The sequence below is a fragment of the Barbatula barbatula genome (genome assembly GCF_947034865.1).
Source record: "Barbatula barbatula genome assembly, chromosome: 21".
Lineage (NCBI taxonomy): Eukaryota > Metazoa > Chordata > Actinopteri > Cypriniformes > Nemacheilidae > Barbatula > Barbatula barbatula.
The window spans coordinates 20413642-20435020 of record NC_136784.1 but is presented as its reverse complement, the minus strand read 5'-3'; the positions used below and the strand labels follow the sequence as shown (position 1 = coordinate 20435020).

Here is a 21379-nt window from a genome sequence, read left to right as displayed (position 1 = left end):
CGCCCTGGAATGGCGAATCCATCCATGGAGGGCCTCCACTGGGATGTCAACACAGGCCAGCTCCATTGCCCTTAGGAGGTTCTATCTAGTGTATGGTTGTCTGTCATAAACCTTCCATCTCCACGATGAGAAGAGCTCCTCTATAGGATTCAGGAAAGCGGAGTATGGTGGCAGACAGACGTTTAAAAGGTGGTTACTGTACAAACCACTCTCTGATTTGGTTTGTTCTGTGGAAGCTTACATTGTCCCAAATGATCACATAAATGTGATGGGCGGTCCAGGAGGATGTCTTTTAGCTCCTCTAGGAAGGTGAGGAGACGTTGGATGTTGTAAGACCCAAAGGACAGAATGCCGGTGGACAAGCCCCTCCAAACCCATGGCCGCACAAAGAGTGCTATTACCCCCTATTGTGGCCAAGCTGACATCAATGCTCGCAAAGTTGACATTATCGGCAGTGACTTTGTCTCTGATCTCCCGGAGTCTGATGAGGTTGTTCTCACGAACCATATCCAAAATGAGGGTTTCTTGTGCCGCTGTAAATATGGCAACCCTCCCACCTCGATGTGGCATTCTTTCAACTCTAAAGAAAGAAACGTGTGGTCAATTGACATGTTTTACAAATACAGTAACAACTTATTTGAAACAAATAGACTACTTTCATAGGCTTGTAAATTGTATTGTGACAAAGAAAGCAATAGAGTACAATACCTGTTGTGTTGTCTGAATGCCCTGATAATGGTGGCCACGGTGAACCTACTCAGGTTTGGACGGACACTTAGTCCTGCTTCAGCCATTGTCATGCCATGGACAATGACATGGTCAATGACTGTTGCTTGCATCTTGTCTTTAATGATGGTGCGAGGTTGTCTTGCTCTCCCTCCTGGACCTTCTCCTCTCCCTTGTTGGCCTGCTCCTCTTCTTCCATAGCCAGCTCTTCTCCCTCCTCTGACTCAAATCTTCAGCAAACTGTGCCCTCTGAACTTGCTTTTATGCATGTGGTCACAGCATTGGCAACAAGTGTCTTAAATTTGAGTCGTTGTGTGTAATGAATGGTGCCAGGTGTGTTCATTGTGTTCAAATATTGCTGACTGTGGCAATCATTTTGCATCACATGAGCTTTCATCTGAGAATATGAGCAGAGTTATTTTGCAACTTGTGTTTTAACAAGGAAAAATGTGTTAAGATTTATGAGAACGGAGGATTGTGTTTTGTGAATTGTGTCTTCATGTGAAATGTGTTTATGATATTGGAAAATGATGGCTATATTTAGTAAATGTGTTTAGACAACTGGACATTTGGTTTAGAGGATTGGCTTTTGAGTTTTAGCATTTGAGAAAAACTGTAACACCATGCAATGTGTTTGACCTCTTTTGTGTTTTTCGTTTTTTATAGCCACATTACAAGAGAAAGACTGGATTACAGATGATATGTACAGTACACACAGTCACAAAATAACAAAATCAAGTTGTGAAAGATTCAACATATCACCCGCCATTTTGTGATTATTTAATACAAAATCCAATTTCATTGGGAATATATCAACATGTATTACCTTTGTGGATAAAAAAATATGAAAATAGATCTGAATGCAGAACATGGATAATTCAGCAGCACATTTAGACTTTCCTGTAGCTCAGTGGTTTGAGCGGCTGCCACAATGCCAAGGTCATGGGTTTGATCCCAAAGGATTACACATAAACGAATGTAAAGTACAATGCGATGGAAGTCACTTTGGATAAAAGCATCTGCCAAATACATAAATGTAAATTTGCACTAATTGCACAAATCATATTGCTGCTGGATTGTGTAGAGTAACACTATTCTTGAACAATACATAGAGAACATAAGCTTTTTGAAAAGAGTAGAGCACAGCGTTTTTTATGTTGCTGGCCAACAATCGACTGTCAGTCAAGGAATAGTTGCTGTTAACTGATATATTAGCAGAAACTTTAAAACACTGACCTTGCTCGGTTACGGAGCCCCGCCTTTCCATTCATTCGATTGGACATGAATAAAAAGGTGAGGTCAAATGCTTTTCTGCTCAGAGTCGGTTTTTGGGGTAGATTCTTTAATCTTGAAGTGATACTTCACACAAAAATGAAGATTCTGTCATCATTTACACACCTTCAGGTTTTTTCTATCGGTTAAAATTGCTTTGCGGACCACATACTTTTGGAAGAATCAATGGAGGGTGAGATCAGTTTGGTTCCTGACATTTCATCCAAATATCCTTAACAGTTTTACTCGCTATACCATTATTCCTATTTCTGCTAGTTCCTTTTTCACTTATCTCTTCTCTAAAGTTCACATGAACCTCCTCTCATAATGTTGTCATATTGTTATATCAATTATCTGAAAACTGCATTCGGGTAAAAAATATCATTTGAACAAAATGTGCTCGAAACTTTTGCATGATTAGCAATCTTTTTCCCCCTCATCTCTTGAACAGCTTTCAACAGCCCAGTTTTGTAAACCTTGAAATAAACAGGAGCAGACCCACAGTGACCGTAACAAAGGTACTTTTATTTGAATAAATGAACAGCTGTAGCACACACTCCTTAACGGTAACGACGCAGCTGCAGGGTGTTGCGTCTCTTCCAGGCCGCGCGACGAGAGCCGCCGATGGTGAGGTGGAACTTGTGGCCCTTGCCCAGCCCTCGGCTCTTCTTGCCTGCAGATGTGAGACCGCGCATTTCCCTGTGCTTGTGCACAGCCTTGGTGATCCATTGGGTGTCGGGGTTGCGTCTGATGGCTTTGTGGAAGGTGTCGATGAGGATCACCTCAAAGAACTTGTATGTGGAGTCTTCACCCACCCAGTAGGAGTTGAGCACCCGCAGACCTCCGCAATGACGGCCAGCACGCTCCTAACAACAACAACAGGAACGGAGCACTTACAAACCAGCACAACATAACCAGAATAAAAAAGGATGTGGGACATTTTGAAATCAATTACATGTCAATGTAAAAACTGGGATTTACAAACAGATTGTTAACATATATTGACTACGTGAATGAAAATAAGTTCGTGGCCATCTGTGTTGAGTGCATAAGACAAGCGTCACACTTTAACTAGTTTATGAAGGTAATGACTTCATATGTTCACCGTTTCTGCATCGTAATTTCACACTAGCAGTTTTCTAGACAGTAGAGTTGTCTTAAGTACCACATCACTCAAGCTAGACACTACAAGTCAAATCAGCATAGTGTATAGTGCTTTTACTGAAGACAGCAGGTCACGAGAACCTCATTAGACCCTCCATCAGAACTCTCTTGTGATCGACAACAAACCTCTGAAAACAGCGACAGCAGTTCATGTGGTGAAAAGAACTTAACTTCTTAAAATTGGGCCCATATGTGTTTTGCATTCCTTCACAGATTCTGCAGTACAACAACCGATGAGCTATATTCATATCTGTTCAAAATGTGCAGCTTTAAAAACCTGTTTTAATGTTTCATCGCCTTTTGTCATATTGTCAGGTTAAAAGGACGCATGTGTTTCAAATTGTTATTTTTTGTACACAGAACATGATGTTTTAGGAAATTGGGAGCAGAACGGCAACAGTGCCCATTCCCTTCTATTGTATGGACACAAAACTAGTGCAAGTCAATAGGTGCCATCTCCGTTCTCCCACAACACAAAAGATGTTCTATAGCTGTAACATGCCGGTGTTGCAGTTTCTTCTATAATAACCTTCTGTACAAGCAGTTATTGCGTTCAGTTCATCAAACAGTGACACAGAACACACAAAAACCATGACAGATCAGAAGCGGACATGTGAACGTAATGCGGTGACAGTGTTCAAGTACCTCAGCAACTGACTGCAGACTGCGCGCAAACTTGATCTGGTTAACACCGTGGTGCACGGGCTTGCCATAGGTGGCACCTTTGGGCACGGGGCGCTTTCGGCCTCCACGGCGCACACGTATACGGTAGATGACGTAGCCTGTTTGGATGAAAGCACAAATACTGTAAGAAACTAGGAAGCGAAAGTTACAGTAATGAACATTAAAGTAAATTCCCTCAAAAACTTCAGTTTATGTTAAGACTGTCAGCACTTCAACTACAGATCACCCTCATCCAGAACTGCATACTTGCACACTATTTAATCCAGTGTGTACTTCCAGACGCAGGACAAGTGTTTGTGTGGAGGAGATGGGCTGGCGGTCTCATCACTCACCCTGTTTGGCCTTGTATCCCAGTCTGCGGGCTTTATCGGGTCTGGTGGGTCTAGGAGCCCGATGGAGAGAAGACAGCTGACGGTACTGCCAACACCGCACGCGAAGCAGAAACCTCATCACATCAGACTGCTTCTTCCTCCATAACTCCTGCATGTACTTGTACGCTCCCATGATGCCTCACCTGTCACAACACACATTGCACTGTCTTGAGCGAAACAATCACAACTGAAGGGAATTAATAACGTCAATAAGATGACAAATCAAACATGGGGAGATAAGTGACACGTGTTTTTACAGGCGTAGTGCCAGTCGCTGGTCAAACACACGTTATAGTTCACGGAATGTTTAGCCACGACAGATCAACTGCTTTAAACACGCGACAAAGCAACACACAACTCTATATATAACCGTATTGACTGACGCACACAACACAACAACAGGATCTATATAACATGCACGCGAGGGTAAGACATTAGCACTCAATCTCTCACTGAGCGCTCAAATCAACGCAAAAGTCATTGTGACGCAAAAGCGCGACATCATTGGATCACTAAAGCATTCTGACGCATAAGTGTGAATTCTGTGGCTCGGATGACTTTATATCATGAGCGATATTTCATGGATTCAAGATTCAGAAAACGGAAAAGGTCTCGCTTACTTGATGGCGTACTAACCGGAAAGAGAGAAGCTAGTTACCCACAATGCTTTAAAAGAACGCGACGGCGGCTTCCCCATCCGCTGGCAAAGAACTGTGGGAAATGTAGTTCTGTGCTGGTAAAGTTGATCAGAGTGTGTAACAAAGCAGAAAACAACATGTCACACACTTGCTGAGAACATTTGTCAATCTGAGCCACAGAACGCGATGTTATTGTGTTATTCACAAGCTTTGCTCTGGGATGAGACCGAGCGGATGTGACGTGTGATAACGGCGCCGTTCGCGCACAGAGATGTTAAAAGACTTTCTGATATTTTGACGTTTACTACTAGTCGTAGTTGTCTCTTTAATGCCACTGGACTGAGGTAAGACACTAGTTGTTACGTTATTTAACTTACTCATAAATGTCATTTACGCAGGTTTTGTCTGGAGAACAGTTGGTTCTTTTCTTTCTGTTGACTTAAATAAAACATTGTGCGATTGAATGTAATACACGTATGATTTGATACGTTAGGTTCTTTTACACAAACTGAATACAGAATACAGTGAATGCAGTCATGTGCATTTTATTTACTCATAACAGAACTAACCTACCAGAATCTGTCAATCTATTGTTTGTCTTTGCAAGGTAATGCGAACATGATATTGGATTTGACTTCCTGTGAAATGAGTTGTGTGTGTGTGTGTGTGTGTGTGTGTGTGTGTTGCAGTGATGGGTAAGGGCTGTAAGGTGGTGGTTTGTGGTATGACGTCAGTGGGGAAAACTGCGATCCTGGAGCAGCTGCTGTATGGTACTCACACTGCAGGTACACAACTGTCATTGAAAAGTGTGTGTAGAACAAATAAAGCCATACTTCTATAGTTCACCAAATATACCCGCCCCAGTTTACTTGTCTTTGTTCTGCTAAACACAAAGGAAGATATTTGTAAGAATGTCAGTAAGCAAACAGATCTCATCCCCCATTGACTCCCATAGTATTTATTTTCACTGACATTTTACCAAGGATGTGTTGAGTCTCGATGTCCATTAAACAGGACTTTTTGTTTCAGGTGCAGAAACCAGTGACACTCAAGAGGACATATATGTGGCGTCTGTTGAGACGGATCGTGGCGTGAGGGAGCAGCTACGTCTCTATGACACGCGAGGGCTGCGTGATGCTCTGGATTTACCAAAACACTTGTTCTCTGTGGCTGACGGTTTTGTGTTGGTCTACAGCGTGGACAGTCTGGACTCCTTCAAAAAAGTCGAGCTCCTGAAGAAAGAAATTGACAAGTCGCGAGACAAAAAAGAGGCAAAAGAACAGCGTTTTTCAAGCATTAGACTTCCTCTCGTTTCACCAGAATGCTGCTGACCGTGTTTGTGTGTGCAGGTGATGGTGATGGTGTTGGGGAATAAGTGTGACCTGCGGGAGCGTCGGCAGGTGGATCAGGAGGCGGCGCAGCAGTGGGCTCGTGGGGAGAAAGTCAAACTGTGGGAGGTGAGCGTGACGGAGAGAAGCTCTTTGATCGAACCCTTCACCAGCCTTACCAGCCGCCTCACGCAGCCTCAGAGTAAATCCTCTTTCCCTCTGCCCGGCCGCAAGAGCAAAGGAACGCCCTCCAATGACATCTGAACACCCAACGTTAGCAGCGGCTGTATTTCTAGTCATGAAGGAGGCCAAGAAAAAGAGTAGTATAGACGAATTGTATTATACTGTAACATTTGATTGAACCTTAGTATTTTTGCTCATAATATTGCATATATTTTTATATTTAGCCCGAAAAGGGCAATGTCAGCGAAACTGATCCAGGTTTAGACATTGTTCATACATTACCCCTAAAGTTCTCATTTGCAAAATGCTAAATTTCTGTAGATACATTCGTATGTTTACTTTTTGTATTTATTTGTAACTATTTTTCTCCATAATGATTTAAACTACTTTTGTATAGTAAAGTTTGGGGTTTAAATGAACAGTTTAATTAAAGTCATTTTGATGGATTACTTTAAATAAAGTTCATTTAACTAAGTTCAGGAGGAGCATGATCATGCAATCCGACCAATTGGAATGGAGAAGTGACGCTCTGGTATCTATCCCAGGTAAAGGGGGAGAGGTAAAGTGAAGAAAGAGGAATGTTCAAAGAATATCAGTGTCTGCATTTTATTTACAAAGTCAAAAACTTACTGTATAAAATGACAATAAAATGGGAACTAACTGTACTCTGATTATGAGTTTTTTATAATGTAACGTATTTTGCAATTTAACAAATGATTTTTGGAATGTGATTCAGATAACCAGTGATCAGTTATCACTCAGATATGTGTGTATGATAACATTACATCATCCAGTCGTGTCCAAGACCAACGACAACCATCTACAGTAATAATGATGATGATGATATTAAGTTTTGTGTTGTTTAAATAGCTGAACTGTACTAACTAGAGAATATAAATGTTGGCTGTGAGTAAAACAAATTACTTTTCATTTATTAAGAGGTGAATGTGCACATCATGATGTTAGTAAACATTCAAATGGATATGAAAGATGATTGTGTTTTATGCACTACGTGATCGGTGAGGCTAGTAAGCAAATAAACAAACGGTTTTTGTGTGCTTATTTTTAAGCGGTTAAATGCAGGTATTAAGTGCCCAACCAAATTTTTACTGTATATTATTAAGGTTAAGGATAATGTTTCGTATCACAACACCAAACATTTTTAAATAAATATCCCACAAGAACAACGAGAGAATTGAATAGAGTATTATTCAGACACAATGCCTGAATCCCAGCTGAACAAAACCATGTTGTGATGTGAAGAGCTCAGTTAGTGTTGGGCGACATACTAAATATCTCTTTCTAAAGTTGACAGTCCTTCAAATGGGATTCAATATTTTTGCTTTTGCTCGGAAATATGTGATTTTCCAACTCAAAGGTGAAATTTAAAGGAAAATGTTAAACGCAAATCTGCGTAGATGCATCGAGCGCTTACTATTTATGAAATGATGCGCAAGGCGATGAGATTTGTCGTGTTATTACAATTCTCCTCTAGCAAACCTTGCGAACAATGGTTATGTTTTTTTAAAATGAAACAAGATTTGACACATCACCCAGCTCTACTATCAGCATTGGCAGGAAAGAGAAACTGTGTACACCAATGAAAACTTTAATATTGGTATGGAAAACATGTGAAAGAATCTTATTGTAGGCTCATGCTGTTATTTTATTTGACAAGAATGAAGACACTTCAACTAAAATTCATTTACAACAGGAAGACAAAGAAAGCACTTCTGTCAAAACAATGATGCTACTTGAGCCAAAGCAACAACAACAACAACAATCAAAAAGTGTTTAAAAATAAGACCAAAAAAAAGTTAATTCCATCATAAAATGCACCCTGTATCTCTAGCCCTCCCCGTCCCGTCCCACCGACTGACGGTTCCACTCAGCTCCAGTGAATTATGTGGCGTAACGTTTGGTCCACTGTTTGGCTATCCTGTCGTGTTCTGGTCTGTTGGTTGTGTATTGTGTGGCGATGCTTCCTACCAGAGGATCAGCTGGAAGAAACACACGTCAGGTTTAAAAACACACTTTCAGAAACATAGCGGCGGCGTGTTTGTCTGCACAGGCATCTGCTACATTGACAACACTTTGGGATTTCGTCAAGCCCTTCATAGTCACACAAGGGTGCAAAATTTTCAGATCCAATCTTCATTAAAAAACTGAAATCTGGACTGCATAAGACTCGCTGACCAAAAGTGCAAATCTTTTAAAAATGATTGAAAGAATAAAATATAGATACAAATTTTAATAACCAATCTTGTCTCCATATTATGTCTCTTTTGTTGTATATGCATAGCAGTTTGTTGTTTGCAATCATTTATACATGTTACGATGGCAAATATTGGGAGAATGAACGCTCTTAAGCCGTTTTATTGGAATAAGCTTCCCTCTCAGCGTGGGTTTACTTCAAACTGAAAGTTGCTCAGGACTGCCACTATGGGGCGAAAAAGAAAATCGCTAAAAAAATGTTATGTCAATATACTATTTCATGATGTATGAAGTAGTTGATAATGTTTAAGATAACAGCCGCATTTCAATGGATTACAGTAAAACAAAGGGCGTTTTCACATGCTGTTATGTACTGAAGCTTTGGAAACAAAACTAACGGTTCAAAAACAAATGTATAAAAGTGAAGCGAGCCATGTTATGCATTTTGCCACTGCCTCCCGCGTCGTTGTTACTAGAGACAGGGTAAACAGCTGAAGGCGGTTCGGACCCCCCAAAAAATGATACGAATGCAGTTCAGAGGGGGCAGTGAACTAAACGTGTAACCAACCCAAGACTCACGATCAGTTTTTCATATCAAGCACATAGAATTTCTTCTCTCAGATTGTACAGCAGTGCATCTCGATCATACAGAATAAAAACTTCAGGCGTATAAAAGATTTGCGCTGTAATTGAATGTATGCAGTATTATACATGAGCATGAAGTGTCTGTATACATGCTCACACCTGTAACTGCGTCTCATATGATCTAGGTCAAACATGTTGAGCTTCAGCACACGGACGAACACCGCAGCTTCAACCTTCGACCAGCAGATGGAACGAGTGAAATTGACTCTAGCTGTGTCTCTTACCGGGGTTACAGTCTGTGAGCAGCGAGCAGATGGAAAGCAGAACTTTAGAGATGGTGAGCGCTGGACTCCAGTTATCTTTTAAGATGTCTAGACAGATCACACCCTGACTGTTGATGTTGCAGTGATAGATTCTGGTGCGAAACGTCACCTGAGAGAACAAAACACAGAATTTCTTTCAATCCCGGATCCTTGAACACTCCACCAGAGATTGTTTGGCCCTGTGAGACATGATGCACATGTAGTGACTGACCTTGGGTGGTTTGAAGGGATAATCTGGGGTGAACGCGATGTCTAAGAAGAAAACTCCTCCCTCATACACTGAACCTGGAGGACCCAGAATAGTGGATCTCCACTCGTAGATGTTGTCTCCTTTAGGGCCGGCGCTGAAAACAATAAATACAGCCGTCACAATCTCAGATTGACACGACACCATGGCCAAAAGAATTGAATGATTTTATCACAATATCTATTGAAATACAATCATGATATCAGTCAAAATGTCCCTTTTGTTTTGTAGTAAAACTGCAGCTACACAAGTGGTCATCACTCTGGCAAAAAAAGCACTTGGTGGTCACCACACACCACGGTTCATTTTCAGAAGAGGAGGAACACGTGAGCAGCGAGACTTCACCACAAACTCTTCCTGTGTCACAGTCTAAGTGTAACGCTCACACCACCCCGTGTCATTTCCACCCACACACCTTTGTGTTTCACAACACAACCGTCTCAAAACACACACACACGGAGGAAGTGATGTGATGCGGTCAGTAACACACTGATGAATCTTTCTCCCAACACACACTCATCTTAAAGTGCTCTTTCACTGGATGACTGAAGCCAAAATCTCAAACAAACATACATTGGCAAGTGAAGATCTGTTATACATGATACAATATTGAAGAAAACTAAAAACTTGCTAAAGACACAGCATATTATACACAATATGATCAATTTAAACCACTGCATTTTCTTTATCTTCTTCTAAAAATACATTTCGTTGCACTGTACTTGTATGTGTGTGTGTGTGTGTGTGTGTGTGTGTGTGTGTAATGACAATAAATTGAATCCAAATTCAATGCATACGAGCGCAATATATGCACATCCACAGGAATAGTCAGGGGGAGAGGTGTTCTGTGTCAAATCATTTAAACATTAACATCAGGACTGAAGGAGATAACAGATAAATGTTGTTCAACAGACCTAAAACTGAAGAGATTAACACCGAATGAGCTCAATTCAATGATCGCTAAAATGTTTGTGTTTTTCTTTCTGTGTTGGTTTGATGGACCGACGCTGCTCAACACTCAAACACCTGAAGGCCTGTTGCACAAAGCGAGATGAACAAACACCAGGTTGCCGGTTTTGGGTCGACAAAAACCAGACGAACCCAACCTGTGTCCTGCATCACAAAGACGGTTTGGGTTTTTACTCTGAGTATGCTCGAACTAAACGTGAACTTACCAGAGTTTGATAAATATTTATTAACTAATCTTAAACAGCATTTAAATGAATATGACTATTCCTTTGAAAAAACTTTTATATATATAATGCATTTTAAAGTTAAGTATAAATATCTTTGGATCTTATTGTAAACCTATATAGTCTTATTAAATTCAGTTGATTTTGCATAGATAAAGTCAGTCGCTGCCTTCTCAAACTTTCCCTGCAGCCGTGTTTATTCCGGCCTTTAATTGAGTTTCAATTCATGACATTTTTTCATAATGATCTCGTCATCTTCAGCAGAAAAGATACTTTGGCGCTGATAATTGTCAATCAAACTGATGATGCTTTCCATGGTCCGTGCGATTGGCTGTTTGCCGCACGCGTCATGCGTTCAGGTGCCTCACAAACCGAGTTAACAGAGAACGTTGTGCTACAGATGAACCGGATCTAAACCAGCTTGGGTTGGTCTGGTTTTGTCAAATCAAACTTGCTCTGCAACTCCGTGTTTGGATTCGCACCCACACACACAAACAATCTGCTTGACACGACGCACCACCACCGCTTCCAGACACTCCATCACATGCCAAAGCCTCACAACAAACAACAATATACAACCATGATGTGCTGTAAAACACAATCTTATCTCCATAACGAAAGGCCGGAGAGGCATCTAAACCCCCTGAGAGGACGGACACCAGCAAGCCCTGATTCAATCACAACTTAACAAGAGGAAAGAGATCCCCGGGTTACGGGTCTCTGCTGTCCCCACAGCTCTCCATGAACACGTCACATAACAAGACAAACGACTCATATCAACATCAGACTGCAAACCAGAGAACACATACAGAGATCAGTTATTCAAGAACTCAATAAAGTGTGAGGAGGTTCTCTTCACCTGCAGTTTGGAGGAGGGTCCAACATGATATCAGCCAACTCTTTCTGAATCCTAAAAGACGACAGAATCAAAAGAGTTTATAGAACATCTAAACACCATCAATTGTGTTCATTACACATCTGCATTCAGTGCTGGTCCGACATCATGAGTTGTTGTTTGGCCCGCTGACCTTTTCAGAGTTCTTGTACAATTGCGATATTTATTTCATGTAGCATCAATGTTTTGGTGTATATTTAGCTCAAGTAATTGTTGAGCTTATATGGTTCATTATGATATACCGGGATATTGCAAATAAACTAAAACTGGACAAAATTCTGCCTGGAATATATGTTTAAAGGATGAAGGGATGATGAAGCGATGATAGTGACTACGTCTGGATCTTGGTTGGTGAGGACATAATTAGCCATAAAACAAATCAAATGTACACTTCTGAAGTCTTGGACAACTTTGTTTTAGTTACCGTTGTGTTAAACGGTTGCTTTGAGCTGAGTGTTTTGCCAGTACTGTACCTCGCTCCTCTGCGTACGAGTAATAATAAATGTGTCGATTTGATCGTTTTTGCGATGGTAAAATGATTTTCATATTCAGCATGTTAAACTTCATCAATAATGTCATGTTTCAAGCAAAACAACTCTTTTTAAATTGCCATCTACGAGATGTAAGCAGTGCTGCTAATGATATCCCACAATCCTGTGCGTGCGTTTCAGAGAATAGAGCAGATGAAGTGAATCAATGCCATTGTTTTTTATGATTAGGTGTAAACGCTGACGGATCTCTCAGGGGCTGAAGCTCAAGTGGAAGGATTGATCATCAACTGGAGGTCCGTCTCAGAAGTGTGTGTGTTTAGGACACAGACTCCTGCTGGGGTATTCTCACCTCTTAGCGCTGGTGGACAGGAGTTTGGAGGTCTTGCTCATGTTCACTCTGTTCTCTTTCTTTCTTGCGGGCGTGTCTTTGTCCTGCTGATGGCCGGAGGACGATGAGGAGGAGGATGATGACGAGGATGAGCTGGCACGCGAGTCCTCATCCGACATGCTCCCGATCTGCAGACAAACACAATCAATGTATCAGTCGGTCGCTGTAACGTTAGTGTAACGCTTAAACAATGTAACGCGGTCCTGATGCAATTAAGTGTTGGACATTAATAGATGTAACGCAAAGTATCGACGACCTTTAACTCCACATGAACGCGACGCGATCCCCGCGCGACATTACGACACGCTCTACCCTCAAACACCAGCAAAGTCGCGTCTACACGATCAAACGTGAATGTAAAGTCACGAGACAAACACGCATCTCGCTAAAGTCACGAGACAAACCCGCATCTCGCTAAAGTCACGAGACAAACACGCATCTCGCTAAAGTCACGAGACAAACACGCATCTCGCTAAAGTCACGAGACAAACACGCATCTCGCTAAAGTCACGAGACAAACACGCATCTCGCTAAAGTCACGAGACAAACACGCATCTCGCTAAAGTCACGAGACAAACACGCATCTCGCTAAAGTCACGAGACAAACACGCATCTCGCTAAAGTCACGAGACAAACACGCATCTCGCTAAAGTCACGAGACAAACCCGCATCTCGCTAAAGTCACGAGACAAACACGCATCTCGCTAAAGTCACGAGACAAACACGCATCTCGCTAAAGTCACGAGACAAACACGCATCTCGCTAAAGTCACGAGACAAACACGCATCTCGCTAAAGTCACGAGACAAACCCGCATCTCGCTAAAGTCACGAGACAAACACGCATCTCGCTAAAGTCACGAGACAAACACGCATCTCGCTAAAGTCACGAGACAAACACGCATCTCGCTAAAGTCACGAGACAAACCCGCATCTCGCTAAAGTCACGAGACAAACCCGCATCTCGCTAAAGTCACGAGACAAACCCGCATCTCGCTAAAGTCACGAGACAAACCCGCATCTCGCTAAAGTCACGAGACAAACCCGCATCTCGCTAAAGTCACGAGACAAACACGCATCTCGCTAAAGTCACGAGACAAACCCGCATCTCGCTAAAGTCACGAGACAAACACGCATCTCGCTAAAGTCACGAGACAAACACGCATCTCGCTAAAGTCACGAGACAAACACGCATCTCGCTAAAGTCACGAGACAAACACGCATCTCGCTAAAGTCACGAGACAAACACGCATCTCGCTAAAGTCACGAGACAAACACGCATCTCGCTAAAGTCACGAGACAAACACGCATCTCGCTAAAGTCACGAGACAAACACGCATCTCGCTAAAGTCACGAGACAAACACGCATCTCGCTAAAGTCACGAGACAAACACGCATCTCGCTAAAGTCACGAGACAAACCCGCATCTCGCTAAAGTCACGAGACAAACACGCATCTCGCTAAAGTCACGAGACAAACACGCATCTCGCTAAAGTCACGAGACAAACCCGCATCTCGCTAAAGTCACGAGACAAACCCGCATCTCGCTAAAGTCACGAGACAAACCCGCATCTCGCTAAAGTCACGAGACAAACACGCATCTCGCTAAAGTCACGAGACAAACACGCATCTCGCTAAAGTCACGAGACAAACCCGCATCTCGCTAAAGTCACGAGACAAACCCGCATCTCGCTAAAGTCACGAGACAAACCCGCATCTCGCTAAAGTCACGAGACAAACCCGCATCTCGCTAAAGTCACGAGACAAACACGCATCTCGCTAAAGTCACGAGACAAACACGCATCTCGCTAAAGTCACGAGACAAACACGCATCTCGCTAAAGTCACGAGACAAACACGCATCTCGCTAAAGTCACGAGACAAACACGCATCTCGCTAAAGTCACGAGACAAACACGCATCTCGCTAAAGTCACGAGACAAACCCGCATCTCGCTAAAGTCACGAGACAAACCCGCATCTCGCTAAAGTCACGAGACAAACACGCATCTCGCTAAAGTCACGAGACAAACACGCATCTCGCTAAAGTCACGAGACAAACCCGCATCTCGCTAAAGTCACGAGACAAACCCGCATCTCGCTAAAGTCACGAGACAAACCCGCATCTCGCTAAAGTCACGAGACAAACCCGCATCTCGCTAAAGTCACGAGACAAACACGCATCTCGCTAAAGTCACGAGACAAACACGCATCTCGCTAAAGTCACGAGACAAACACGCATCTCGCTAAAGTCACGAGACAAACACGCATCTCGCTAAAGTCACGAGACAAACACGCATCTCGCTAAAGTCACGAGACAAACACGCATCTCACTAAAGTCACGAGACAAACACGCATCTCACTAAAGTCACGAGACAAACACGCATCTCACTAAAGTCACGAGACAAACACGCATCTCACTAAAGTCACGAGACAAACACGCATCTCACTAAAGTCACGAGCGACAGATGGATGCGGTAAACGAGTCTGAGATCGATCAGTCCGTCGTTTAATATCGACACGTGAAGAGTTTTAACGCACAGCACGTGCGCGACAGTGTTCAGAATGACTTATCGTCGCGTTGTTTGGTAAATGAAAGGTTTTAAAGGCTCGTGTACCTCTCTTTGTGTCCGTGGACGCGCGTGTCTCTCAGAGCGGAAGTGCAGTCGCGCGCGCGCACACACTCACATGCACGCCCACACTTTCACAAACACGTATTACTTCATTTAAATTCAACTTAAATGTTTCATTTATGTCAAAGTGGTGATAACCTGAAACTAAACTTCTGGACCAGTATAGATAAACAATAATCCAAATATCACCGTGTAAAAAAATGAATTCACGACCAACCAACCGCAGCCATTTCCCCTTGTTTATTTCCCATAGTGTTGGTCGTCAACACTTTATAATATGATTTTAAACACAATATAATACACATTATATATTTATTTACCATTTTGGCTTTTCAATTTCTTCATTTGTTAAAGTTTCTTTGTGGGATCACACAGCCTAAGGTCACATTTCAAATCATTTGGTCTGAATGATTAAATTGCAAAAGACTTTCAGCTGTTCTCGATAGTCCAGTATTCTCTTAAATCACAGAGGCTGTGAGAAAAAAACCAATGTGTTGCGAAGGACAAAGTGAACACATATGAGAGACCTCGTCACTCAACCCTCCTTCAAATGGATTTCCCCAAAGACTGAACTTCTGTCATCATTTATAAACCTGTATGTGAGTCTTTCAGCTCTTGCGTCCCTCCCCCATTCTACTCAAACACCTGCACAGACTCTCTCACACACACACACAAACATAGGCCGCACTCGAGGGCGGTCTCCCATGCCCAGATCCATCGCCTCCGTCGCTTTGACCCGCCAGCCTGACAAGCGGGTCTGTATACGGCACCACCATGGCAGCAGGATCAGATGGCTGCTTGTCGGAACTTGATTACTTATCCCTGTTGCAAGTCTTGTCTATGGTGTATTGTGTACATGTTTTTCTCCTCACCTTCCCCATGTTATGCTTTATCTTCTTCTAAAAATACATTTCGTTGGACTGTACTTGTATGTGTGTAATGACAATAAATTGAATCCAATCCAAAATTCATCACTGGAACACATGATGTTTTGAGAAATGTCTCAGTGGTGTTGTCTTCATAAATGGATGTCAGTGGTGTTCAGTGGTGCTTGAACTAAAACCCTGAAGGAGCTGGATGATGGGAGGTCCGACCCAACTCGCATGAGCGAGTTACGCACTGCCCCTGACCTCGTGCCACTGACCCAGTGCTCCGGCGACGAAGGCCATGGCACATTGTGTTGAGAGACTGACTGGGGGTTTCATCTTCGAGATTAAATTTAAAACGCCAATGAACTTGGCAAATTGCACTCGTACGCCAGTCTCCGCCCCGTACATACGGGTATCAAAGGAAGATGGTGGCGGTCATTCACTCATCCTTTGTTCTTCGGAAGCTGCGTGACATATGTTATCAAGCGAAATCGTCTCTGAGACGCGGAGCAGAGGACTTCTCCCTTCTGAGAGGACTTCTCCCTTCTGAGTGGACTTCCCCTTGGCGTTTCGACAGAGAGCTGCAGACCTTAAAGAGCTAATTTCTCACTGTTTCCTTGGGTGTAACAGACTCATCCCTGAGTCTGAAGGTCATGAGACCTGCATCAGCATGCTGAGGTGGGTTTCATTGATCTGGCATGTTTTGCGGTCACGGCTGGAGACATTCGGGTTAATGTTGCCGCCACCCCATCTGCTCCCCAGGGTGATTTGGGGGTACCTATGGATGTTGCTCCGTCAGCTTCGCGGACCACCCATACCCCAGCACGCTCACCTGACTCGTCCCAGATGGGCAACGGTAGACCGTCCCATAGCAGGCAGACCTCACAGAGGGGTGAGGACGAAAACTTTCTGTCATTGCATCGGAAAGCTACCTTCTGGCATCAGATGCGGAAGATCTCTCTGAGCTCATGCATCCGGGCGGTCGAACTCAAGATGAGACTGACGCTGAGATGTCAGCCATACTTGCCCGGTCAGCCGCGAGCCTCGGTTTACAGGGCGTTACATGCGCCCTCCCTGAGATGCTCGCAGCCACACTCTGCCCCGGTGCCATTTTTATCAGAGGTGCATGAGGAGCTCACTCATTCCTGGAGTGCACCCTTCGGGGCTAGAGCCATCAGGTGCCCAAAATCAAAGGTGGTATCCCCCGGGGTGCAATTCAATGTAGAACCGCCACTGGGGACCCAAACTTTTGCATAAAACTGTATATGTGCATATTCCTTACATGATGTACTTCTCATGTAACCTCCCTACATACCTCCACACACCCTCTAAAAAGGCCATATTGAAGTGATCTTGTGACAATTCTTCTTTTGTTACTTGTAGAGCGGGTGGCAACCTACTTTTAGGGAGCATATACGCCACCTACTGTACTGGAGTGTGGGCCAGATATTTTCCATGTGATGTAATGACAAGCGCAACAACTGAAGTTATGAGAGACAATACTATTGTAGAATTAAAAACAACCTGAGAAAATCTCTTCTGTGTTTTTTTTATGTATGGTATCTGTTCTTTTCTTTCCATTTTTACAAGTTTTTTCTTTTGGATAAATAAGTAATTGAATTTGAGTAATTATTTGGTTTAGGACTAATTTGTGTTTTGTAATTATTCGTTTATGAAAGGTGATGAGAAAGTTGAATTGCGCCAAAGTGTATCCGTTAAACCACCTTGATAAAATTATCTTGTTTATAATTAATTATCATGTATTTTGTTATGTCTGCTAGTTAATAAACATTTAAGCAATAAATAATATTGTAAAGGTCAAATATACATATAAAACACAAACGTAAATAAACTGCTGAAAATAAGCTCAATCCAACCAACCAACAAAGTTATAAATAAACCATGAGGTGCTTCCCAGCCTACGCCGACCCTGTCTCCTTTCTTCCCTACAATCACAAACTTTATTACAAATAATTAACAACATGTTACATTGTACATGAAAGTATGCTTAGACGTGTTATTCTGTCCCGTGGGCTCATGGGATATAGAGGTATCTCAAGGTCCATCGCGGAGTGCTTCTGGAATCTGGGTGCAAACATCCGTGTTTAAAACCATCCGGTAATTTCTCACCTACTCTTTTGTGAATACTGAGGATTCGGACATACTATAGTGTCTTCTCTTACTATACACTAGGTTAGTAGGCGTCTTCGTACGCAACATTAGAATAAACTAATCTCGCGAGAAATAGTGCACCAGCCGGGTATTTCTCGCCTAATTCTTTATGAAGACCGAGGTTTCTATTACTAATACTATTATTATTCTAGAGGTTACATACTATTTGTATGCTATATCGTATGAAAGTATGAGATTTCAGATTCAGCCATTCTCTGTGAGGCGCTTGCCAGCCTGTGTACAACCTGGAAAAAGTAGTTTTTAGCTCAATTTAAGCTCAGCAAACCAAAGTTATGATACAGTTTATTATTGATAAGATATATAATGTTTAATTGTGGAATTTTAGAAATACTGTATATGCCTTCCCCCATTCAAGTACAAGGACTGTGGACTTGCTGTGACGTAAATAGCTGGAGCTGTACAAACTAAACACAAACTTAACTGGGTAAAAACTAAAACTTTGCAAAACAGGCCACAGGTGTCTTCACAAAAAACACAAACAGCAGTCAAGATGAACTGTGACGGGTTTTTTTTTGGATGGACTCACCTGACCTGAAGTTACCTTTTGCTCTGCAATTTATTTTATATTTAATTTGTAATAATATTAATTTATAAATATTTAAATTGTATTAAACAATCAAACAAGTTTAGCCAAGTAACAGTTCTTCTCGGTTTCATTTGCTTGTTATCAGAAATAACCTATCGGCGCTCTATTGTATGTGAAGAACAAACTCGGATGGATGTCGCACAAGCGCGTTTGGTACATGCAGGTCTGCATATGCATCCTTGATATCAAGAACATATCCGGATACTTCCATGCATTCTCTGTTCTTGAGTATTTGAACCGGACTTTGACATTTAATGAAGAAGTAGACTAGAGCAAGAACACGAGGACACGAGATCGCTGAAGAGTGCATACTGAGAAACATCCTAAGGGTGCTTCCGTTTATATTGTCTGTTTGTTTAATTTTGTTGTATTTCATTAATTTAACATTTTATAAATGTAAGAATTGTCATTTCCTTCAGTCATCTGATAGAACCATTAAATATGTTGTTTGTAAAGTGCTTGGTTGTAGGTACGGAATGAAGTAAAGTGGTGATGTACAAGTCTTACTAAATACAAACATAAAGGAAAGAAAGAAAATGGAAAGAAAAACGTGATGACACCGCTAATGTGAAAACACTGACCAACACATATTTCAGTAAATGCTTCCTTTCCTCAATTATTTTAAGCATGTGCATTTCACAGCAAACCAGTTACTAACATTTAAAAAGTGATAAGCCGTCAAATCTAGCATACAAAAAACCCCAAACACTCAAGCATGAAGACTCATGATTCTTACTGTGGAAGAAAATATAAATCTGATTTTGCATAAACAATTGATAAAGAACTTTGACCTGTTTTAGCGTTGTGGCAGTTTTTGTAGGGCCGTGTATTGGTGTCACGATTGTCAGCTGGAGTGCCCATGAACTCCAGTAGAGGGCACTCCACACAGAACTCCATTTCCCAGAAACCCATGCTAACCACCACCAGGTGTCTTATATCACAGACAATCTGCACCAGATGATTCCCATTACCACCTCACTATATATACTGTGTTCAGACTCTAATTCAGGGCGAAGTCTTGTTTAGCCAGTCTGACATTTCTGAGCGGGTCCCTGTGTTTAGTACGTACGTGGACTGTTTATACCGACTGTGATTCTCTGCTGCCTGCCCCGACCGCTGCTTTGTTTACGACCTTGATTCTACCTGTCTGCATTATCCTTGACACTGTTGTGTGACCTCTGCCTGTTTGACTACTCTTGGAATAAAATACTGCACATGGATCCGAACGTCTATGACTCCTTGTTACAATTGGCATGTGCCTCTTGATACGATACATATCATGATAGATGGGTCACAATACAATATATGGCTGTGCTTCGATACGCGACGTTACACATTTGTCATAAACTGCAATACTTTAAATAGAAAATTTAAAAAGTAGAGCTAAAAATACAACATTCTATGCACCAGCTGGGGATTCTGTAAGAGTAAGTGTAAAAACATCCCTTATCTCTGCAGAGTGGCCATGATGAGATGCGCTTTAGATCAGAGGTTTGGGTCCCAAACTGAATTGTGACCTTCAGCGATCACCTGTATTCAATGATACAGCAGCAGTTCTTAAGGGATACATTTGTCTGTGCAGATTCTCATCTCTCTTGTAGATGTCCAGGGTCATTTTCCTGATCACAGTTACTTCTTGACCCAAATACAGTATGTCAAGTGTCAATCATTATCTGATATACTGCATTCTTTAACACTTCACAATGAGATTTCATTGGTAAACATTAGTTAACTACATTAGACAGCATGACAACAAACACACTTCAATATGTATTCATCATATGTTAATGTTTATATTGTATATATACATATTTCATCAAATGTTTGTTATGTCTGTATATATATTCTATTCATTAACCCTGTGTTTGATCATTTACATTAAAAGTAGCTTTTTGATAGTAATAAAATTAATGATTTCACATTTGACATTAGAATTGTTATCACACCTCATATAATCAGATTTTTCTCATGTTAATGGCTGACATGTTATGTGTGTCGTGTGGAATCTCTGTATAATCTATAGATCACACAGTTTCATTGATGAATTCTCATAAACATTAAATCCAGGATAGAGAGGTTGAGTGAATGTGGTGCTGATGCTGTGGATGAGGGTCATTGTGTCAGAGACGCTGTAGAAGGACAGAATTCCTGCTCTCTCATCCACATACACTCCTATTCTATCAGATCTGAGCTTTACAGAGAGATTAGTCTTGATCTTATTGTGATAGAAAGAGTAACTGGAGTCAAAGCAGGTCAAACTCCAGGACTGATCATTACATCCAAACAAACACTCTTGACCCCATCCCTTCCTCATGATGCTCTTATATGACACTGATATATACACATCACCAGTCCTCTCAATCTCCCAGTAACAGCGTCCACACACACTCTCTCTACACAA

General features: G+C 41.9%; 4 protein-coding genes across 6 annotated transcripts in view; 1 reads left to right on the top strand and 3 right to left on the bottom strand.

Moving 5' to 3' along the window:
* Nucleotides 1-2502: 2502 nt before the first annotated feature.
* Nucleotides 2503-4879, bottom strand: rpl15 (ribosomal protein L15). The gene is made up of 4 exons (XM_079484309.1): nucleotides 4838-4879; nucleotides 4179-4360; nucleotides 3808-3944; nucleotides 2503-2864 (listed from the first exon to the last, which is right to left on the bottom strand). Exons 2-4 carry the CDS (start codon nucleotides 4348-4350, stop codon nucleotides 2559-2561), a joined length of 615 nt encoding a protein of 204 aa, XP_079340435.1. The 5' UTR covers nucleotides 4351-4360; nucleotides 4838-4879; the 3' UTR covers nucleotides 2503-2558.
* On the top strand, nucleotides 4808-7352 carry nkiras1 (NFKB inhibitor interacting Ras-like 1). The gene is made up of 4 exons (XM_079484314.1): nucleotides 4808-5199; nucleotides 5545-5640; nucleotides 5885-6126; nucleotides 6205-7352. The coding sequence occupies exons 2-4, from the start codon at nucleotides 5547-5549 to the stop codon at nucleotides 6445-6447; spliced, it is 579 nt and encodes a 192-aa protein (XP_079340440.1). The 5' UTR covers nucleotides 4808-5199; nucleotides 5545-5546; the 3' UTR covers nucleotides 6448-7352.
* Nucleotides 7277-15578, bottom strand: ube2e1 (ubiquitin-conjugating enzyme E2E 1). 3 transcript variants are annotated; one of them, XM_079484311.1, is made up of 6 exons: nucleotides 15316-15578; nucleotides 12664-12830; nucleotides 11788-11838; nucleotides 9700-9832; nucleotides 9450-9597; nucleotides 7277-8366 (listed from the first exon to the last, which is right to left on the bottom strand). In XM_079484311.1, exons 2-6 carry the CDS (start codon nucleotides 12819-12821, stop codon nucleotides 8269-8271), a joined length of 588 nt encoding a protein of 195 aa, XP_079340437.1. In that variant the 5' UTR covers nucleotides 12822-12830; nucleotides 15316-15578; the 3' UTR covers nucleotides 7277-8268. The 3 variants fall into 3 exon arrangements, with proteins under 3 accessions (XP_079340437.1, XP_079340439.1, XP_079340438.1); XM_079484313.1 differs by lacking the exon at nucleotides 15316-15578 and adding an exon at nucleotides 15148-15313 and having other exon boundaries at nucleotides 7754-8366; XM_079484312.1 differs by lacking the exon at nucleotides 15316-15578 and adding an exon at nucleotides 12959-13405 and having other exon boundaries at nucleotides 7847-8366.
* A 5068-nt stretch (nucleotides 15579-20646) lies between these two features.
* LOC306910083 (tripartite motif-containing protein 16-like) overlaps nucleotides 20647-21379 on the bottom strand; it is an 11377-nt gene continuing 10644 nt past the window's right edge. Inside the window, exon 6 of the mRNA XM_079484306.1 lies at nucleotides 20647-21379. This exon is cut by the window's right edge and continues 146 nt beyond it. Coding sequence (XP_079340432.1) covers nucleotides 20996-21379 — 384 coding nt within the window. The 3' untranslated portion in view covers nucleotides 20647-20995.